At 48.2% G+C, this 23,036-nt stretch overlaps 1 protein-coding gene across 1 annotated transcript; it reads right to left on the bottom strand.

Moving 5' to 3' along the window:
• Positions 1-14,363: 14,363 nt before the first annotated feature.
• Positions 14,364-18,697, bottom strand: LOC125941650 (uncharacterized protein K02A2.6-like). The gene is made up of 2 exons (XM_049659415.1): positions 17,135-18,697; positions 14,364-16,041 (listed from the first exon to the last, which is right to left on the bottom strand). Exons 1-2 carry the CDS (start codon positions 18,467-18,469, stop codon positions 14,626-14,628), a joined length of 2,751 nt encoding a protein of 916 aa, XP_049515372.1. The 5' UTR covers positions 18,470-18,697; the 3' UTR covers positions 14,364-14,625.
• Positions 18,698-23,036: the final 4,339 nt, after the last annotated feature.

The raw sequence follows: 23,036 nt of genomic DNA, 5'->3' as shown, positions 1-23,036 counted from the left end.
AAAGCAAAACAGTTTTCCTCCCCAGTGAAAATAAAGCAGCTAGCTCAAAGCGTACGACTATTCGATCAAAATCGTTTCTCGCTTCCGTCGTCTGCATGCGCGCAGGCTGTCGTCTGCTTCATTAGCTAGGATGCGTGTCCTCGGGAAACGGAATGAGTCATCGTATATTGGCGCCCACGCGCTTGCTTTCTACCTTGAGACAACATACGCGACCTGCCAGTGATGATCAGCGCCCGCTCTAGGCCGCGTTATCGCTATCTCGTGATCCGCAAGTGACTCAGCCCGACTCGTCTGGCTGAGAAGCGGCCGAATATCATCGATAGCGTTGCGCGCGTCACAGGTATCCGCTTGAGCGACGCAAACGCCGGCACTGCCATCTCTTGTGCACTTCGCTGCTTACTCGCACCGCGAGAGGAAACTTCAAGGCGCCGTCTTGCGTACATTTCTTTTTGTAAATTAAAAAGTCACCGTTCTCATAGCCTTTGATGACGCGAAGAGTCATTAATATTCATTACAATACAAACACAATAGTGAAAAGTGCGAAATGTCGCAGAAAGTTTGCTAGTTTCAACCAATATTATTTCAAATAAACGTGTTTTTAATAGAAATGATGGTTCAAAACACAAATGCCAACACCACCCGAGAGCGATGCAAATGCTATGAGCACGCGTTGTGAACAAAAGATTTTCATGGCCCCAAATGACAGGGAAAATGCGGCGATACGCATGCCTCTCGACTGACACTGCATATGACCGCTCATTACCATAATTCGCGCAGCTCGTCGCACCACAAATTATGGCGGAAAATCTGTGCAATGGCGGCCCAGCGCAACGTCACGCAACGTCAAATTGACGTTTACGAAACGGCCCTTCCTGTGACGCTCTTCACGGGATATTCTTTCAGCCAATCAACAACTGACATGCCGGCTATCTTGGAACACCACCACATATTCGCGAAATTGCAGATGCATTGCACGGGCTTCTGCACGCTACCGTCCACTTTCTTTTTAAAGCGCTAAAGTCGCAATATAGGTGCCAAGGACCACAAAAAAGTATTAGTCGATAAAACTTGCAGCTCCACGTCACGTTTCGTCATTCTGACGAAAACGCAAAATTGCATTTTGCAAAACTTCCGTTTCCCGGCACAAATTTTGAAACACGTGACCTCTGGACAGCCAATGAGACAGCCAAGATGGCGGATAATGGCGGCCGTGTAGCCGCCATGCGTGTCCAGAATAGAGCCCCTGGTTAGCACCGTTTCGTCTGTCACAATGATTCATTTCTTGTTAAAACAGGACGTAAAAAAACTGCTTTAGCTTTATTATTACACAAAAACATGTTTTGTTTAATTTTGAGGACATTCTATTGGATGCACAATTCTATGAAACGTAAAAAGTATCAGCTTGCCGCTAAAGTTGGAGGGCAGACGACGAGATTCTCGCTCGCTTTGGAACAGCTTGTCGTCTGTTCTTACTTTTCTTCGCTTAATGCTGCATTGTAGCTGAGTAAACCTTATTGAGAGATGTAATACGGGGGAATGAAAGCCTTTTATGTAGATTTTATCGTAAGAACGCGTTATTTGTGTAGCCATATCCACGTTTTAGACGAAGCCTCGTGCAACACCAGCCAACACAAGCCTCGCAGACACATATCCCGTCATTCCCATGAGGGCACGGCAGCCCTTTAAGAAACTCGCATAGACGGTGGCGCCAGTTTACCCTCTAGGTGTTATAGTGAGAAACTCTATGTATGTCTACAGCCGCATAGACAAGTAGACGTATAGTGCACTATAGAAAAGTTACTACAGTAGATAACTAGTACGCGTGTTTCCTTGGAGACAGGGTGTGCTGTACTGCCCTATAACGGGTGGCATGAAGCTGCGTAGCTCCGCCGCTTTTAGGCTGAAGTGGCCACTCTTGTAATCCGTATGTTACTCTATGATGTCAATGCGGCCGGAGCAGCCCTCGCATGGGCAATGGCGATTTATCTTTCCGCCGTATCGCGTAGCGCTTTGCGTGGAACTAGGGAGCGCCGCGTGAACGGTTGACGTAAGAGTTCGCCGGCGCTGCGAACACTGTTCCCAATACGAAAAATGCCGACCCGTAAAGAGGAGGGAAAAAATTATAAATTACGGGGTTTTGCGTGGCAAAACCACAATCTGATTATGAGGCACGCTGTAGTGGGGGACTCCGGAATAATTTGGACCACCTAGGGTTCAATAACGTGCACCTAAATCCAAGTACACGGGTGTTTTTCGCATTTCGCCCCCATCGAAATGCGTCCGCCGTGGCCGGGATTCGATACCGCGACCTCGTGCTCAGCTGCCCAACACCACAGCCACTAAGCAACCGCGGCGAATGGACGCCCATGAAGGACGGGAGAAGGGAGCTTCAACACGCTGTGGTGGGGAGAGGGTGGGATTCCCTAGAAGATAACGAAACTAAATGGCGGAGAACTTTGTCTCGAGGTGTGGCTACTCAGCAGCGCGCACCGCCGCCGTGACGCCGCACCTCGAAGTAAAATTCGCGTATAACACGCACCCCAACTTTAGTGTTAACTTGTTGATTTTCTGGCTGCGGGTTATATGCGCAAAAATGCGGTAGCTTAGAGTTTATCTGGTTGAACTTTGCGCTACCAGGTGACTGCACCATGCAAGCCGTTCACGCTTGCCCTTTCGCTCATCCGGTAGAACACCCAGTCAGCTTGTGTTTACCCAGGTACCGGACACGCTAAAACTCAATTGAACCTAGCGCAATGCCCCTGAGGGAAGTTGAAGTGGCGCAAGGCTATGAAAGAGTTCTGTAGTGTACTGTGGGAAATGTAAACCACAAGTTGCTTGAAAAAAAGATAAACAGAGGAAAGAGCGCCCTTACCGCTCGTGTTTTTCTTTTCTTTTTAACAGCGAAGCTGTTCTATATAACCGTAAAAAGTGGCGCCTGCCGCAAAACCTCGCCGAGCTATGAGGTTAAAGGTACGTCCACACTAGCGACAAAAACGCGCGTGACACGCCGCACGCCGCAAGCGCCCGCGCGGCAGACTCGCGCGGGCAAGTCCACACTCGCGTTTTGCGGCACGCGGCAACGGCGCGTGGAGTGCCGCGTTGTCTCGTTCCATTCGATACTTCTCGTGACAACGCGCTCTCCGTTCTGCCGATTTCGTGTTCCATTGGAAGTGTCTGTTTCTTTGCGCCACTGCCAGCCACGCTCAGCCATGTCGGATACGGACTAGGAGATACTGGTGACTGTGAACACTACAATACTTATTTGTTCTTTGCTTGTGCGACGTCGACGTGCCAGAAAGCGGACGAGAAAGTTTTGGGTGCGCCCTATATGGCGGTACAGGGACACTGAGAGCCAGGCGCACACTCTGCTTTCCCGCATGTGCCAGCGGTTGGCACGCAGCTCCTTGTCCTTAAAATCGACGTTCGATTTGTCATAGAGGCACGCATATCCGCGAACTGTTTCCAAAAACGCCTCCATTGCGAGGCGAATTCTTCGTCGACGTCTCGGTGGCGGTGTGGGAAGGCTTAACAAAAACAGCCCCCTTGACTGGAAATGGCCTCTGAGATTTTATGGCGTGCGTGTCACTGTTCGATCTCTGAGCCCATAGATTATGATTCTTTGCTTATGTGACAGGTGGCGCCACAACAGCGCGGCTCGCTTCTTATTCGTGCTCGTTTTGCGGCTGCCGCGAGAAAATGGGTCTCGCACCCATTCGCGTGTTTGCCGCGCGTTGCTGCCGCTTTTCGTGAAACTTGCCGCGCGCGTTTTTGTCGCTAGTGTGGACGTACCTTAATGCATTGCCTAGCAACCACCTCTGCGAGCGGCGTGTGCCTCGTCCTCTCTCCGTGCCGTGCACATGTTGCCTCGACATAGGACGTTAACAAGAGGGAAGGAGAGCATGCGCGCGGCACGCAATGATCGGGAGAGGGAAAGAGAAAATGAGAGCGAGATAGAGAGAGAGAGAAATTGTAGCAGCACCAACGAAGCAACGCGCAGAGCTGCTGCCGACGCCGCCCGCGTTTCCCCGTTTCTCGCGTTCGCGCCGGGAAAACGCGGGTGGCGTCGGCAGCAGCTCGGCAGGTTTCGACCAGCCACGCCCCGGCAAGTGTGGAGGCGCAGCTTGGCCGTGACGTCACCGGGGAGCTAAAGCTCGGAGCCGCCGGAACGGCGGCACAACACTCGTTGACGCTGTGGCGGGTACATGTAGCCTTGACATGGGACTACCAAAGAAGATCCGGACACCCGAAGAAGCCGCCGTTCATGTTGAAGCGCGCCGCGCGTCCAAACGCGAACCTGCGCGTCGGCGGCGAGCCGATTCGGATTACCGTACCTAGTAGCCCCTAGCATTTCCTAGCAAAACTTAGCCAAACCTAGGAAAAGCTGGAAGAAGCTAGGTCGATCACCAGCTCCACTGTTTACTCCAGCCTGGCACCACTATAGTGTTTCCTTTCTCCGCCCCTTGCGGTGTAGCTATCGCGCAGCACACTACAAAATTCAATATGAACCAACTAGCCTGCAAAAAAATTACTTCTAGCAAGGAGGGTGCAATATGTAGCCAGCCTGATCGGCGAGGGTGAGCAGTGCCGGACCTCACGTGGTCATCTTAGTTTCGGAGGCACGGCATTGGGACATGGCAAATGGAGATGCAGCAGGGAACGTTCGTGTGCAGAGGGTGGCCGCGTGGTGCCACGCTCCCCCCTAGTTTCCTTGACACAGCGCGCGTTTAGATTGCCAGCGGACGTTTACTGCGTTTGGTTCTGCACATAAAACTACCAGCCTCACTTCGTCCAATATATTCTAACACTTATCCATCGCTGTGATGATGATGATGTATAGTGTTTAGTGCCGCAAAGGTCATGTATGGCCAATGAGGGCCAATAATAAATGCTATTGAGCGACCGATATATCGGTGAATAGCGGTAAGTAGATGTAACGAGGCTGCCTGGAGACCTAAAATTGATCGCTGTATAAGTGCGTCAAACATACACTTGCAATAAAACTATGACAATGACAAGCAATGTCTGGTATGTATATAGATTACGCGTCAACTTAACACATTCGAAAACCAATTTTCAAGCAGCACAATAAAACTATGACAATGACAAGCAATGTCTGGTATGTATATAGATTACGCGTCAACTTAACACATTCGAAAACCAATTTTCAAGCAGCACTACTGTCTCACCAGGGCTCTGGAACGCAAGGGCTTAGATGCGTGTGCTATAGATACCTCAGCCACAACGTATAGGCCCCTATTGAGAGGCCGAGCTACGAATCGCTAGGGCGTATGACATCTAGTGCACAGACGTCATTTCAAAAATCTGAAACTGATTACAGCTCAAACAACTATTTCTGTCAATGCTTCGTGCTTCTTGGTGCGAAATTGCGATGAAAAATCACCTCCGTATAAGGATCCTGTCTTGGTCAGCGCTCGCAGGTGAGACGCGTCAAGATGGCGCTCGTTGCGGGGCTACTCATCGCCGTCGTCATAGCACTGGTGCTGCTCACGCTGGCGTGGCTGTACTGGCCCGGGTCCGACACGGCCACTTCGTATCCGTTGCCGGTGTGCCGTACCGCGGACTGCGACGCGCACGCCAAGGTGCTGTCCTCGAGCATTGCGTCATCCATCGATCCGTGCAAGGATTTCAGCCTGTTCGTCTGCACGGCCTGGAACCACTCGCATACGCCCATGGCCACGTCGTTCATTGAGCAGGTGTGGTACACGTTCTCACACGAAGTCCAACTCCGTATATAGCACTGATTGTTGTCGTCCATGGGCAGGAGGCAATCGAAACCCAACTAAGAGAACAGAGGGAGAGAGAAAGAGTAATAATGGAAAGAAACTTCAGCGAACCTGGGCGAGATTTTGGATATGAAAAGTGCAGCCTAATGTTCGAGGAACACTCGTGCCGATAGGGTAGCACATGATCAAAATACAGCGATCACTCACCTATATGCTGAACGAAATATGAGAGAGAGAGAGAGAATATTTATTGTGAGCGAAAGCTGGAGTGGTTGGCGGAGGATGGTGTCTTGAATGACGAGTTTTTTCTCGACTATTCATCATCATCATTAGCCTATATTTATGTCCACTGCAGGACGTAGGCCTCTCCCTGAGATCTCCAATTACACCTGTCTTGCGCCACGCTTGTACGGTTGCATGGCGAACTCTGGCGGCCAGTTGCTTATGCTTCGCGTGTGCCAGCAGACGCGGAAACCAGGTACGCGCAGATTGAGAAAGAGGTTTTGGCAGTCACGTTCGCATGTGAACGTTTTCGTGATTTTATCACTGGCTTCGACGTAATTGTTGAAACGGACCATCGACCACTATAGCCATTGCTCAGAAGAGCCTGTCAGACGTGCTTCCTCGCCTTCAGCGCTTCTTTGTGTGCCTCATGCCGTTCAACATTTCCTTGCAGTACATTTGCCGCAGTACAGCGTACCTTGCTCTGGCCGATGCTCTTTCACGAATCAGATGCGACAGCAAAGAGCGGCCTCAAAGCGAGCTAGATCTGGCAACCCATGCAGCGGCTGCCCTCTCCAAGCTCGTCAGTGACATAACAGGCAAACGGGTAGCGAAAGAAACTACTGAAGACGAGAAGCAAAGGCAAGTCACGGAAGCGCTTCGAGATGGTCGCAGCGTAATAGGACAGCTAGCTCCCTTCGAAGCAGAGCTATTTAGAAGGCATACTGTTGCGTGGTTCTAGAGCTATCATTCCGATGTCGCTGCGAAGAGAAGTGCTGCAGCGCCTACATAAGGGTCACTGAGGTGAGGGTATTGATGTATTGGCCAGGTATGGCGGTATAAATTACTCAGAAAGCTTCTAGGAGCCCAACCTGCCGCCGTTTTTCTTACAGGCAGCCAAGTGAACCGCTGATGCAAAGGAATTGTCCTGAGTTACTATATGGGATAGGGTTGGCGTGGCCTTGTTCGAGCATGCTGGAGAGAACTACCAGCCGCTGCGTAACAGACAAGCTGGCCATGATATTGGCACGCAACGTCATTCCGCTTGAAGTATATACGGACGGCGGACCACAGTTTTCGTTGCAGGAATTTCAGGCTTTTGCAAGACAGCGTGAATTTACCTACGTTGTTTCTAGCCACGGTTTCCCGCGCTCAACGGGATTGTCAGAGAAAGGAGCGAACGTGGTAGAACGTCTCCTCAAGAAGGCGGCATATGCAAATGTAGACTTTTGGATCGGGCGTCTCATTTACAGGACAGCACCACTCGAAGGCGGAAAAGCCCCATGCGAGCTTCTCATGCGCTGAGGGAAAGGCTACCGGACTTCGCAGATCATAGGGCACCAGAGGTGAAAAAGCACACGCAAGCCCACCCTCAGAGGCGTCCACTACAAGAGGTGGGCGAACGTGACACCGTTAGGCTGCTGGGCAAGGCCTGGCGGAGCAAGAAGGCCCTCGCAGAAAAAGCCGTCGCCCCTCGCTTATACATGGTCCGTGCGGAAGACGAGGGTCAGCTTCGTCGCAATCGTCAACATCTGCTTCGAACAAACGAAGAGTTGCAACCGTCACTTCAAACCATTCCTGACAGTACGGAAGACAGTGGTAAAGTCTGTGCTTATCTTCCAGACCTCGTGGTGCCACGGGAGTCGCAAGGCAACATTAGCCTACGTGTTACGATCCAGTCCCTGCTGTCCACACACTTCACGACGGTGGCGCCCTGCGGCAGGGCAGCAAAGTCCTCTGGCAAACACGAATGCGAAACTCTGCGACGCTGGGCTTCACCGGAGCAACCGGTTAAGGAAACAGTCCACTCGCCTCGCATAGGAAAAGGACTTTCAGCAAATAGCTTAATTCAATCAGAACTGTTTTGTTCTGCTTGTTTGGTTTCTGTTGGTTATAGGGAGAAACATGATTCAGGCCTGGCAACCAGGGTCCTCAAGATTGGCAACCATGCTGTGTAAGCCTGGCCACCGGGATGCTGATATAAAGGCGCACGCGTCAAATAAAGGCATTGATGCTCCTCACCTCAAGCTCGGCAGTTGTCTGCGTCGGCATGCTATATTGAACGACACAGTATATTCCGACTTCGCTACGACAGACTAGAATCAATAGTGACGGCCGACAGATGGAATAGCACACCTTGGTGTAAAAGCTGTAAAAGTTGCATAAACAGGGATAAAGTGCCTGAGAAAGGCTGGCGTATGTTTCGATAGGTGGACCTATCTCTGTGACAGGCTTTGGCAAAGACAGGTAGACCTTTGGAATCGTAGCCCACCTTTCCGAGGCAATTTATTTTTGCTTATGCCACTTCTGTCCTGCAGTGGACACAAATATAGGCTGGTGATGATGATGCCACTCCTTTACCATAGTGTACTACGTACTAGGAGAGGATAAAGGGGAAATGTAATTTTAGAAGAACGCGAACGTTTCTTGTGAGTCTCCTAGTTAGGAAGGACATACGAACATTATCAAACAGTGTTTATCCACTTATTGCCTGAATTGGTTATTTATTTTGAGAAGATGTTTGAGACTTTGACCTACGTCAGGTTAGAGCATGCAGTGTTAGTTTTACATGGTTGGCTACGAAACTGGAAGGTCACCGGGCTTCACGCGCAAAGCTGAAACAGGCGCGCCTATTCCGCACGGTGGGGGAGGAGGAAGCATTTTATTCAAAAGGAGCAGACGACAGTTCTGCTAGTCCCTAGGTGGGTGGCTTCCTTACTCCAGGATGCCATGGTCTCTCGCCGCCAGCCAGGCTCTGTTCACCAGTCGCGACTGGTCCTCCGGTCTTGCGCTGGTCAGCTGGCCTTCCCACTGTTCCGCGGTTGGTTGGACCATGGGGTGTGCGTGCATGTGTTCTGCTCGCATCACAGTACAACACGGTAAAGACGTACTGTTGGGAACTTGACAGTTCTTACAATTTATTTTTAAATCCTCACCGCTGTACGCCCTTTGACTTGAAGAGCGCACTGTTTCGCCATCTTATGACAGCCAGCTAAAAGCTTTATTGCAGAAATAAAAGGTGCAGTACTTGCACCTGAACAGCATGGTGTCCGCTTAAGTTGACTCTTAACGAATACGTTTTACACTGTACTGATTATCTTACTTCCGGAACCCCCCAAAATTGTCTATGGCTCCCACTCTATGTAATGAGTAGTAATGAATACATTTAGCAGGCAGTTAGAATGAATACGCAGAATAAATACCAGAAGCACAGTGTACCTCGTACAATTCAAATGCAGACGTGCACATAACTGTGTAAAATAAACTTTATATATGGTACGCACCAGCAATATGCCTCATTAAAAGAGCCCACGTGAAAATATTGTACATAGAAAAATATAAGTAATAGATACAAATAACAAGCGGAGCAGCAGTACGCACCTTGCAACTTGAAAAAACAACCGAAAAAAGCCTACAGAACTGGGAATAATATTTAGCACAGGTGAACACAGCGGGACAATACCCAGACTGGAAATTAAAACCTCCTGAGGCCAAGAAATGGGGCATTTGTCCAGTGTATTAGACATTAGAATGCTGGATGCAAGCTGTGTTGTTGGACCTGTGCTGCCGTCTCGAAGGTATGGTTTATGTACCGCTGTTTGACTCCCGCCAGAGCAGGAGCTTTAAAAAATAGCGGGACGGGAGCTCCGCAATAGCACGAGCCCCTATTACAGGCTCATCGCAGAATTAAGTAAACTTACGACTACTTCTGTAAGCGATAATCTGTTCCGAAGCCGTTCTCAGTGTTTGGGATGACTGAAGCACCATGTATAAATTAATACCTGGGCGCCGAGTGCAATAGTTTTCTTGCTAACGGTTCATGATATTAGACAGAGGTGCGCTCAATACCAAGGAGTCCAACCACGTTGTGGTTTATGGCTTTCTGTAAGACAATAACAATCTAGAAGTATGGAAAAAATGTATGGCACAATATGCACACCGGGCCTCTGGAGTGTAATGTCTGTGATGATGAAACTAACTTATTTTGCGCAGGGCGTAGGAAATATTAAACACTATTATATTAGACAAGATCTCAACCCACTCCAACAGCTAATTCATGGCTTGCATTGGAATTCGTTACAGGGTAATTTTTTAGCTGCACCAATTAAGCAAAATCGCCTATGGCAGATAGTACAATTCGAACCTTTTATTTAAATTACTCGGCGAGGCTGCGATTACCTATTCGAATAAATCAAAGTGCCTAATTGAACAATGAGCATAATTACACTAATTAAACTTTATGTATTTACGGCACATATCTTTATCTACTAATTAGATGGTACGCAAAAAGGCACTTCCTGCCAGCTGGCGCAGGGCGCGGTAGTTAAGTTGTGAGGCCCTTGGCTGTGGCACGGCAGCGGCCAGCATTAACACAGCCATGGATTCACACGCTCCCCCGTTTACGGCTTATACTCATTTTACAGCGTCAGCTGTTATGGGCTCCTTCCAATAGTCGTTTCGGTTTGCGACGATGCCGCCGCCGGCGGCTCCTGCCGCGTAACCGCTATCGCCGGAAACGCGAAAAAAGTACCCGATTCCCCCCACAATGAGGGTGAGCCAAGAAGACTCACGTTTCTAGGACAGGCCCGCCTTTAGAAATATTTGCCGATTTCCTTCCTACGTCGGGTACGCAGGCTGAACGGCGCTTAGTGGCCAAGTACAGCAGGTGCATACTCTCGTAACAGAACCTTAAACAAAATTACCATTTAACAAGTGAGCTGAAACGCAACACGTTTAATGCAGCCTGGCCTGATGCAGCGATCATCGTAAGGCACAAAGAAGCACAGTCGTCTTCACAATCCTGCGCTGTGGCTGTAATAGCGATTGATAGCAAAGTATTCCTTCTTGATATGATACTTATATCTAAATGCACCTGCTTTCGAAACTCAGTTGCTCGTTGACTCGTTGCTGGCGCTGACTCTATCAACCACCCGTTCCGGCGGTGACGTGACCTTGGAGGACCGGCCCGCTCGGTTCATGGAGCTCTGCAAGACCGCACGGCCCAAACAGGACTCGCAAGCCGTGGAGGCCTTGAAGGAGTTCTTGCTGCGGGAAGATATCAACTTCATTGGGTGGAGTAGAAAGCACTCCGTCACCTATGACCACGTGCTCGAAGCACTCGCCGTCTTCACCGTAAAGGTTGTGCATGTGTTCTAAAAACTTTAAAAGTCATCTGTGTGTAAAAGTTAAACAAAATAATTCAACCTAATATCGTGACACGTGTACTTGTTTATCATTTTTCCCGCATAACGTTATCGCCCAGATAACTTTAGGACGTGACTGCATGATTTGGAACTTACTCGAATGTTACCGTTCATTCTATCTGTTGTGCATGTGTTTTCGCCGAACTTTGTGTAATCAGATTGTATGCGTTACACGAATTGTGTAGTACTTTCTGGAATGCACGCAGGCATCATCGATTGCACTGGAACGTTCGATGAGTCTTGTATAAAAGCCGACGTTCATGACGCGCCGATAAGATTCCGACGATAGCCGACTATGTATGCCGCTATCATTGTGCTTTGAGTGGAGCCTGTCTTTGTGGCCTCAGGTTCGCCAAATAAAGAGTTTCGTGATCGAGGTATTACTACTGCGTTTTTCACCGTCACTATCAACGTGGCAATGTGACATTACGTTCGATCACTAATCTTGAGCTACGCATTCTCACCTCAAGTGGCTCGTCCCACTGTGGTTCCGGCTCGACCTCATCGCGAACGGCCAGAACTCCAGCGTCATCGTCATCGAGTCAGAGCCGCTGGTGATGCTCTGGAATAAGGTGCACGCCACAAGGCTCAGCAAATCGTTCTATAAGTACCTGGGGCAGTTCTCCAAAGTTCTATACAACTACGACGAGGAATCGCCCTTGTGTAGCCCTGCTTACATGGATTTCCTTTGGGATATGAGCCCAGCGGTGCAGGTAAGTTCGACTCCAACGAGGTTTCTTATGTTGAGGCGTCTGCAGTCTAACACGATTGAAAAACACACACACACACACAGGAATACGTTGTGACAGATGGTTAGTGAGGCTAATCCCCTTACAAAGCATTGCGCGAGCAGAATCAAAAGAATCTTCAATTAGGCGGACACGCAAGAACAACACCAGTTCAACCTAGCCCGTACAATAAGTTACACCCTTTCAAGTGAATAATGTGTGTAAATGGGTGTGAGTTATACACCGATTTACTTCTATTCGCATTTTACTGTGCATATTATTTTACAGTGTTGTTTGGTGTGTTAGTATATCAAAACTCTTAAACTCTGCTTGCATTGTGCAGACATCTCTAGAGTGGGCAATCTTACAAACTTGCAACAAGCAGCAGCCTTTAGAATACTGCTCATTCTGGCATGTGCACACATGAAACAATGTATCATGTTAACGAGTTGAGGCAAAACGAAACAGACAAAGCATGTTTCCTGACTAGGCCTTCATCCTGGTTCGTAAAAAAAAATGTCGCAGTTTCACCCGAAAGGCGAAGCATCAATTGCGATATCGAATTAGTAGACAGCTATACGGAGTAAGGATAGTACTTTTATCAGCTGTATAAACTTGCACATGCAGCAGCACCAGCAACGCGCGGAACTGTTGTCGACGCCGTCGGCGTTTTGCCCGCATTCGCACCGAACGCGCGCTGCGTTGGTGACTGTTGCTGGTGCCTCTGGGGGCAGCTCGGAGGTTTTCGACGAGATCAGAATGGGACACTCGTCGAGCAGCGTTGGAATTCTTACCCACCTTCTCGCCTCGTAACGTTTTTATATAAATACGCATTTGGTGCCGCAGCTAAATGTCGCCTCCACTCCCTCCCTCCCGTCCCCCCACGGCCTTTCGCCCGACGGAAGAAGCCACGTTTGTTCTCTATATATGGTGATTGTAAAGGAGGAAAGAGACGCTTAATTCTTCAGCCCTTCAGGGAGCACGGCGCAGAACGCGCGTTTGCTCGCCGACGTGCGTTCGCTCCCCGTGAAGGCACGCGTCCCTCGCGCCTTTTCACTCGCACATACAGCGTCCGGGGCGCGGCGACGATTTCATCGCCGTTGACGTCATACGGATCCTCACGGCGACGGCGACGGCAACGGCAACGGCGACGGCAGAAATCTGCTTTGGAGCGTCCATATAATTGCTATCGCAATAAAAAAAAACGGGACAGCAGTGGGACGGGCAAAGAAACGTTCAAAAATACCTCTGTTCAAATACATCACATGTAAAATTCATCAAAAACATTTACCTATTACATGCAAACTTACGCAATAAATGTAAAAATATAAGCAATTTCATACTGATATCTTATGTCAACAATGTGATCAATAAACATAAGTAAATCAAAAGTTAAGTACTTAAAGCAATATTTTAAGTAAGACTAAACGATGTGCATAACGTTACATCTGGAGTGTAATGAACTAATAGGCAAACAGAAGTAGACATCGCAAGAGGTAAGATACGAGCGCATGTACGGAAAGCACTGGGAAAAAGAAAAAAAAGAAAAAAGCGCACGCACACACAAAACGCTTGAGCCTGGATCGAAAAGTAATCTTACTTTCTTTTTAAAATGGTATACAGATATGCTCAATTGTGCAATTTCCTCTACAGACGGAAAACTGTTACATATTTCTACTATTTGATGATCTAGTGATTTGGTGCCATAATTTGTCCTGGGTCTGATTGAAACAAATGAGATCGTTCGTAAGGTATAATGAATGTCACGGCTGAGGTACATATTGCTGAATGAAGAAAAGTCTTGTTTAATACGATGATAGATCAGGACCACTAGTTCAAACTTTTAGCACCCAGAAAAAATGCATTACGTGAAAAACAGAGAATCAGTTATTTGGCTACCTGGCCTTCGCGTTAATAGTTTTAATGCTTTTTGCTGCGTGATTATAATTTTTTTTTTGCATTGGTCTTATTACACGTGCCCAAAAGTAAGTTGCATTGAGGTGCGAATGTACAAGAGAAAATTTAGTATAGGTGATTTCCTACAGAATATGGAAGAATATGGTTAATGCGGCTGATAACACCTATGGATCGAGACATTTTCATTTTAACATGTGTGACGTGATCAGACAGCTCATATCGTGGCGTAAGTGTACACCCAGAAACATGCAGCTGCTATTACGTGCGGTTTCTGAATCATCGAAATAGAGTTTTGGTTTGCGCTTTATTGCCTTGTTTTTAGCATGGAATAGTATGAAATTCGGTTCTTTAACGTTAATTGTCATTTGATTTACAATCAGCCAAGCCTGTAATTTGTGGAGCCACTTATTCGCTCGCTGCTCCAGTTGTTTTAGGTCGGAACCAGAAAAAAAGTTATCTTAGTATCGTCAGCGTATAGGATAATTTTCTCAGTTGAAGAAATGTTTAGAATGTCATTTATATACGTAGTGAATAGGAGAGGTCTGTATCGTTGGCGCCTGAGTAAGACGACACACACAGTGGATGGGCATCAGAAAAAAAACCGCTTGTCGCTTTATTAGGTGCTCTTTTATAGCATCGTGCGAGAGGGTGCCGCATGCGCCGAAGTGGTTAGGGGAAAGAAGGACGCGCTCGCTATCAGCTCGTCTGCTTCCGTGATAGCCAAGTATGATACATCTCCTTTCCCTTAACGAGAAAAGCAAAAAAAAAAAGAAAGGAAGAACTTTATGACCACAAAGTAAGAAAGAATAGCTAGGAGACTTGACGAAAATTAGCTTCGTATTGCAGCCGTTGGGGCTTGTTGCGCTGACGGGTCGACCTGCGGGGCTCTGCTTCCGATGCCTCCACTTTGGGGAAGACCTGTCTATTGGCTTGCGGATGACCAATGAACCCGTGTGCACTTTGGCCTTGTTCTGGAAGCTCCCGTCTTTCGTTTTGTAGGCTACCATTTTCAGCGTTGCTGTTGTCGTCATCTTCGTCTATCCTGTGGTATTTTTCCTGCGTTTGAAGCAAGTGTTGTCTGTTCCGCCTTAGAACCCTTCCATGCTCTGTCTCCACGATATGGGACCGGGGAGCCACTTCTTGAAGCACTCTTGCCTTATGTGACCAGTTGTCGTCCAGTATTCGCACCGTGTCTCTTTGGTGCAAAGGGTGCAACGTTTTGCCCTTGGCCTGCTGTTGATGCTTGTGTATTGGGCAACCCAGCTCAGTGCTGTATTCCGGAACGTTTGTGCGTAGGCGTCGTCCTTGCAACAGTTTGGCAGGTGAATGGCCATCCTCTAGAACAGACACACGATAAGACAAGAGTCCTAACCAAAAATCGTCGCACGATTCAGTGGTCTTTTTCATGATGCGCTTAACTATCTGTACTCCCTTTTCAGCAAGTCCATTTGATCTCGGAAATCGCGGGCTTGATGTAATGTGCTCAAAATCATATCGCCTTGCGAATTCAGCAAACTCTTTGGATGCAAATTGAGGCCCATTATCTGTTAATACTTGCACAGGGATACCGTAGCGCGCGAATATCGCGGATGTTTTTTGTACCACCTCACGGGCCGTCATTGTAGACAATTTTTCCACTTCAGGAAAATTGGAGTGCGCATCGAACACTACCATGTGCTCTTCCCCGGCAAAATGAAATATGTCGATACCTACTCGGTACCACGGCATACTGGGTGTCGAGCGCAAAATGAGGGGCTCAGACTGCTGCTTGTACGCATATTTTTGGCATGCGTTGCATGAACGAATCATTGATTCAATGCTACTGTCTAGCCCGGGCCAAAAAGTGAGTGCGCGCGCTCTTGCCTTGCACTTATTCATTCCCAGATGACCTGCGTGCACCTTTGTTAGCATTTCGCTTCTCATGGACTTGGGTATGACAATTTTGCTTCCTTTAAGCAGTATCCCGTCAATGACGGATAGCTCAGCCGTAAACGGACGTAATTCCCCTTCAACCGCTATTCCACGCGACAGTTTATCCATTACAGTACTCAGATAGGGATCCGATAGGGTCTCGTCCTGAAGGCGACGTTTTGTCGATGGGGTTACCATGCACGAGACGACAAGAACTGCATGAACCTCGATGTCCTCTGTTGCTTCCGGGTTTGGTGAAAGGGTAGGCGCACGGGAGAGCATGTCGGCCAGGAGCAGGTCCTTTCCAGGAACGAACTGCAAGTCATAATAGTATTTTAGAAGGCGAACAAAGAAACGCTGTAGTCTGGGTGGCATTTCTCCGATGTATTTTTTTTTGCGATGACCAACAACGGTCGGTGGTCCGTCTCTATGAGGATCTTGCGGCCATAAGTAAACTGGTGGAATTTTTCACAGCCGAACACTATGCCAAGCGTTTCCTTCTCGATTTGCGAATATCGCGTTTCGCTATCAGTTAGCGTTCGCGAGGCATACATAACTGGGCGCCATTCATTCTCGTGTTTTTGCAATAGCGATGCGCCAATGCCGATGGCTGACGCGTCTGCCGAGATCTTTGTTTCTTTAGTTTCATCAAAAAAAAAGCCAGGAGCAGCGGAGATGTTAATGCCTCGCAGACGTTTTGCCACTCGCGCTCATGGGCTGTGGTCCACTCAAAAACAGTATCGTCCTTGACGAGGCTTCGTAGCAGCGCCGTTTTATCGCTTAAGCTGGGTACATACTTTCGAAAGTAGTTAACAACACCCATCATTCTTCTCACAGCATTTTTGTCTTCCGGCGCGGGCATGGCTCGGACGCCTTTAATCAATTCGGGGCTTGGGCGCACGCCGCCTTCATTGATTATGTCACCTAGAAATGTTATCTCCTTCATACCAAACACACATTTTTCAGGATTAAACGTGAGTCCTGCTTTTTCTGCCTTTTCTAGCGCGGCACGCAAACGTTGGTCATGCTGGGTTTTGTCAGTACCGTAAATGAGTACGTCGTCGACGTAAACGCGTACTCCTGGGATACTTTCAAAGATCTCAGTCAGCGTCTTTTGAAAGACCTCACTGGCAGACGAAATGCCGAACGGTAGCCTTAGGAACCGATATCGCCCGAAGGGAGTGGCGAACGTGCAGACGCGCGATGTAGCTTCATCAAGGGGTATCTGGTGAAAACCCGAGTTGGCATCCAGTCGCGAAAAAAATCGAGCCCCTGACAGCTCACTTTCTATATCTTCGCGGGTAGGCATCGGGTAGTGCTCACGTAATATATTTTTGTTTATTTCTCTAGGGTCCATGCATACTCGGAGAGCGCCGTCTTTTTTTCGTACCACAACCAGGGGACTTACCCATTCAGTAGGTTCTTCAACTTTTACGATGATGGACGCTTTCTCCATTCGTGCCAGCTCGTCACGCAATGGTTGCTTCAGTGCCAAAGGTACTTTCCGAGCAGGTTGTACGACTGGAACCGCGTCTGGTCGCAGAACCATCTTGTACTTTCTTTGCACGCAGCCCGTTCCGCGAAACAGATGCGCAAATTCTGTTTCTATCCCTGCTTCACCACTTCGCTTGACTGAGTCGATATTTGCTGGGACAATGCCGAACTCGATGCATGTGCTTAGGCCAATGATTGCTTGGCGTCCTTTCTTGACGATAAAGAAGGCAGTATCTCTCGTTGTACCGTTCATCTCTAGTGCTTTAGTGGCAACACCGAGATGCTTGATCTCGGAACCGTTGTAGGCAGTCAGCACTGCTGCGCTCTGGCGCAACGCGTTCACTTTCGAGATGCGCTGAAAGATACTAAGCGGAATTAAGTTGGCCTGGGAACCCGTATCGACTTTCAGTTCTATCTCGTGACCAGAGACCCTGCCACGCACTATCCAGTCTTTTCCTGGTTTTGTGCTTATGCCACAGATGCTGACGTCAAGAACATCAAAGCTATCTTCATGATCTTCATGAATGCTGTGAACTTGCGGGTTCTTGCAGCACGATGAAAAGTGATTCTTCTTTTTACATGCGTAGCAGGTTTTTCCGTAGGCTGGGCATTGCCATGGCGCGTGCACCCGACCACAGTGCTTGCACCGGCCTTTCTGTTCTTTGCCGTGTTCATATCGGCGAGAGTAGTCCACTTGCATGCGCTCGGTGGCCCATGCAGCATTTTGTTGTGCCGCCGCTTCAGCAGCTTTGCACATGTTTTCGGCTTTTTGTAGAGTCAAGGTTTTGTCCCGCAACATTTTCTCTCGGACAGTCTTGTTATTAGTCCCGAACACAATCTGGTCCCTAATTAGCGACTCTTCAAGGGTCCCGAAATTGCAAAGTTTGGCTTGCGTTCTCAGATCACGTGCAAACCGCTCGAATTGCTCTCCCTCATCTTGAAGTCGCATACGGAAAACATGACGTTCGTAAACCTCGTTCCCTTGCTCAATACAGTATGCGTCAAACTTCCGCAATAGTGTCTCGTAGTCATCCTTGAGCTCACCTTCGGCGAATGTGAAGTTGTTATAGACCTCAAGCGCTTCGTCACCCGCGGCGCTCAGGAGGATGGCCGCCTTGACCGCTTCTGTCTTGGGATGGTCTGTCGAGGTAGCCGTCAGGAAAAGGTCCAGTCTTTGCTTGAAGAGTTCCCAGTTCCTTCTGACGTTGCCGGTCAACTGTAGTGGGCAGGGTAGTTTTAAGGCGTCCATGGCTTGCTTCCTGCCGCGCGGCTGCCGGCACTTCTGACACCATGTATCGTTGGCGCCTGAGTAAGACGACACACACAGTGGATGGGCATCAGAAAAAAACCGCTTGTCGCTTTATTAGGTGCTCTTTTATAGCATCGTGCGAGAGGGTGCCGCATGCGCCGAAGTGGTTAGGGGAAAGAAGGACGCGCTCGCTATCAGCTCGTCTGCTTCCGTGATAGCCAAGTATGATACAAGGTCCTAATATAATACCCTGAGGTATACCATATTTTAGTGTTCCATTGTCAGAGCAAGGGTTGTTACGTAGCCTTGTGTTGTACGTAGTGTTGTTACGTAGCCTTGTGTCTTCCAGTCAGGTAGCTTTCCATTGTCTTTAGCGTTGCCACGAATCCCGTAAATTTGTTGTTCTGTTAGTAGAATATCATGTTGGACCGAATGAAACGCTTTGCTGAAGTCAAGAAAGAGCCCAATAGGGAGAAGTTTCATTTCAATGTTTCCAATTAAGACATTTTTTTTATATACAGTGGTTGGTCGATTGGTCTATCGGAGATGTAGTTACCATTTCTGAGGCACTGACTTTAAGCCTTGTTTATCGTACTGGTGTGGCGGTGAGCTCCCGTTTGCGCGTCTAACAACACTGTGCTGCCTAGGCGCTTTCTGGTAGAGGTTGACTGTGCTGATGGCACACCATTTTCTGCTCGCCAGCGTATCTGTCCTGCGAGTGAAATCGGCGATGGGATTTTTGAAGCCGCGAAGGAAGCGAGCGCCGGAGTCGGAAGGCCCCTGGCGGTGGAGAAGTGAATCGCGTGGCAGGAAACGTACGGAGGAGCGCGCCGTGCCCGCGGCAAAGCAACACCACCTAGAGGAAAGTATAGGTGGCGTTTAGCGAAATGGGGAATGATAAAAAAGGCGAAGCGTCGCGTATCGGGGAGGCTCAAAACTGGTGTCATCCTGAGGAGTAATTCTAAGCGGTCAAAATATCAAGCGCGTAGCAGACACCCACCTCTTTGGCGCAGCTTCCACAGCGGAGAAAGCCCACGATGATGATGATGATGATGATGATGATGATGATGATGATGATGATGATGATGATGATGATTTAGTGGCATCCCCTTTGAAATGGGGCGGCGACATATAGTCACCTAGCCTGCTTGATTTATTCAGGTATACTATTCATGTTCTTTATCTAGCATTTTTGTATACCTCTCTTTTAATATTTTTTTTCCCAAAATCTACCTTGTACCTATGAATTTAAGAGATCAGGTCGTATCAATCTCTTCCCTGCTTTTTTCCCCCAGTACTCTAATCATCTCTTGCTCATCTCTACGGCTGATCGATTGATGTTTCCTTCCACTTTAAATCTGCTCGCCGTATGCTCTAAGTGCCAGCAAAAGCGCGAGCTGGTGAGCCGACAATGGCGGCTCAAACGCGCGCTCGCAAGGGAGGAAAGCGGAGAGAACGAGCGCCGTCTTCGTAGGGGGGGGGGGGGGGGGGGGGAGTTGCGTTCTACTTTGGAGCCTGTCGCGCATAGCGCGGCCGCGCGAGACCTCGCTTGAAAGCGATTTGCGATGCGGACAGTCTAGACGTCTATGCGCACCGAGGACCGATCGCTTCGTTTGCGCTATAGTACCCATACCCATACGTAGTAGTACCCATACGCTATATGCTATAGTACCCATACGTCACCCGCGATCACGAAGTAAAGCATCACTGACTTTTTCGCTCCATAGATACTATAGAAATGAATTGAAGAAGTGTGCAGCGCTAGGCTAGCTGGTTAAGCATGATTGGAAAAGGTAAAAACATTGGGAAAAGCGACGATACCCAGAAGCAGTAACACACACCACAGTGCCTGTAGCGTGTGTTACTTCTTCTGTGCATCGTCGTTGTTTCTCTGTTTTTACCTTTTATGACTAAAATATATGTTGGTTGGCAGGGAACGGAAAGCCTTCTGACCACGCCTTGCACGTGGCCAATGCCTAAATATGAGGAAACATGGGGAACATGGCGCCAAAACTATCGGGAAAAGGTAATTGGAAGGAAAAAGACATACGGGCAGTAAGAAGAGGGCACACGGAGTCGCATACGCGGCAACTGTCCCACATTTTCTGTAAACCTTACGAATTCAAGCTCGTTCCACGGATTTACGAATGTTGCACGTCAAGCTTTAGGAAATTTCTCCCACGAAAACGTTTGGCATGTTGGTCCCTGACCGTATCATTGAAAGTAATTCGGTGGTTGACGTACTCCACAAGGGTGCTTGCTTTGACTGAGATCACACAGTTTTGAAGCAGCTAGGTGATATCTGCACCGCAAAGTCGCTCACAAATGCGCTTAGAAAGAACGGGCTCATTGTCAGTCTCGGCAGTTCCAAGCTTGCGGCTGCTTATGGGAAGTGGCTAAATGTTATGCTTAGTAAGAGTCATATGTAACCCGCTCAAGGCTTAGCAGACAGATCTTTTTTTGAAATGCATGCTATAACGCCCCCATTGTCGGTGTACCTCTTTATCGCTTACTGTACTGCTATACGACTTAATACGACGCTTACCGCTGTGCCGCACAGCCTACACTCCCCTTCGCCCCCGGGTATAATGGCGGCGACATACAGTAATTAAGCCTTGAGTCCTGTTCCTCTACGACTTCGTTTTCTATATGTGGAGCTTAAAAAAACAGCCACCAGGTGGCAATACATGTCACGGTGCTCTGTCGAATATAAATTCTTGGAAATCTGCGTCTTCCCCGATAGTTCGTCGTGTGTGTTCCGCGCTGTACAGTGAAATATGCTACAGCAATGAGGTCAAGTAAATTCCACTGTGCATTTTTTTTAAATAACGTGATGGCAGCGAGCTGCAGATGCATATTAGATTTGCAGTATCACGTAACCTTTGGCGGTATCGACAGAAGACTGAAATGATGTATAGTGCGTTTTTCGTTTTATAGGTTTTTACAAGGTAAAAAAAAAATCGCATGGAGTATACAGCGCAATACGGCCTTTTCAGGTGGAGAACTTGGAGGTGGAGAGGCGGACGTTATTTTCGCTAGAATTTAGAATTTCAACATTTCTGATAGATTCGCTGACCAGCTTTAGAATTATTCACATTAGGGCACATGTTACATTTGCTAAATTCAAGCCGAACACTATAGTGAAGTCAAGTCTGCTTAGCGGAAAAGCCTAAGACGCGCTGCACCTTTGATATATTTGTGCCAGATAGCTGTTAAAAAATGAAATGGCATGATTGATAAGGTCATATCCAACTGGTTGACGAACGCTTCTTTCTTTTTGTAAAATGTTAACTAGACTGCTCGATGTGCCTCACTACTGCTCAACTTCAGTTTCTCAGTTACAACATGCATCTGATCTAAAGTGAATAATTCAAACGCTAGCTATAAACCTCTTAAATTATCCGGCCGGCCACTTTAATTTATCGCGCAAGTAACGTTCGCTTCTTCAGGCAATCCACCGCAACAGCCGAATTGCCCCATCTGTTACAGAAAAGTGAAAAAGACATTTCGGGCAGAAAAAAAAAAGCTGGTTGTGTATGAGATTTACTGCATAGCCCTCGAATGCGATAACACTGTGAGCATATCTGTATCATTGTCGCTCAAAGAAATGAAATATTTACAGCACGTTTCTACTTGCGGGCATGTGTACTTTATCGTTTCCGGATGTAAGCAAATAGCAACCTTTATAATGATCTTCTGTAATTCTTCATACCGTTCTTGGATCCATCCTTTGGGACCTCACTGAACTTCATAGTGTACGCGCTGAACTGATTTCAGACCGACGTGTTCCGCATACTGAACGCGGCAGCAAGCACCCGTCTCCCGATTCCCGTGGTCGGTAAGCTCTCGGATCTGCCTGACTTCGCGTCAAACTTCACCAGCGCCGCCTGGGCGGCGGCCCTGTCCAAGGTGTTCGGCAAGAGCATCGGGGAGCACCACGCCGTGTACGTCAACTCGCGTCGGCTCCTGGACGCCATGAATGACTTGTCCAGTTCCTTCTCGGCCGAGATACTGCTCTACCACACCTACTGGTGGTTCGTCCAGCAGATAGGTGCGCTGACCAGCAACGATGTCTTCGACATCACCGTTGGCACAATCACCGAGTCGGGTGTCGGTTTACTCTGCGGAATGCAGGTGAGGAAATTACATAGAGATTGGCGACTTCAGTGAGTGCGCGCCGATGTACTAGGAATTGAAAACGTTGTAGGGTAAAGTAAGACATCGAAGGGCCCCAAAGCACTACTGACATTTCGGACACACTTTAAGTAAACACACATATCGTGTGTAGAATACTACGATGATCATTTCTAGCAAGCATGGTAGTGGTATGCGCCGCGAACAAACAAAGAAAGAAACAAAGTAACTGACCATCCAGCAACTACACTTGTTCTTCTCCTGGAGCTTTTCCGGTCCCTTCTTTGTACATCGTGATACCAGCAAAGCCTTGCGCGTGACGTCACCAGAGTAAAAATGTCGCAGTTTCGCCCGAAAGGCGAAGCATGAATTGCGATGGCAAATTAGTAGAGAGCTATAAGGAGTAGGGACAGTAGTTTTATCGGCTGTATAA

The sequence above is a fragment of the Dermacentor silvarum genome, chromosome 11, assembly GCF_013339745.2.
Source record: "Dermacentor silvarum isolate Dsil-2018 chromosome 11, BIME_Dsil_1.4, whole genome shotgun sequence".
NCBI lineage: Eukaryota > Metazoa > Arthropoda > Arachnida > Ixodida > Ixodidae > Dermacentor > Dermacentor silvarum.
Note: the sequence above shows the minus strand (reverse complement) of the source record. Positions and strands in the feature narration are given on the sequence as shown.

Coding starts and splice junctions, on each gene's coding strand:
- LOC125941650 (XM_049659415.1), bottom strand. CDS start 18,469: ATGGACGCCTTAAAACTACCCTGCCCACTACAGTTGACCGGCAACGTC. Junction 16,042..17,134: donor TTGAAGAACCTACTGAATGG/GTAAGTCCCCTG, acceptor TATGACTTGCAG/TTCGTTCCTGGAAAGGACCT.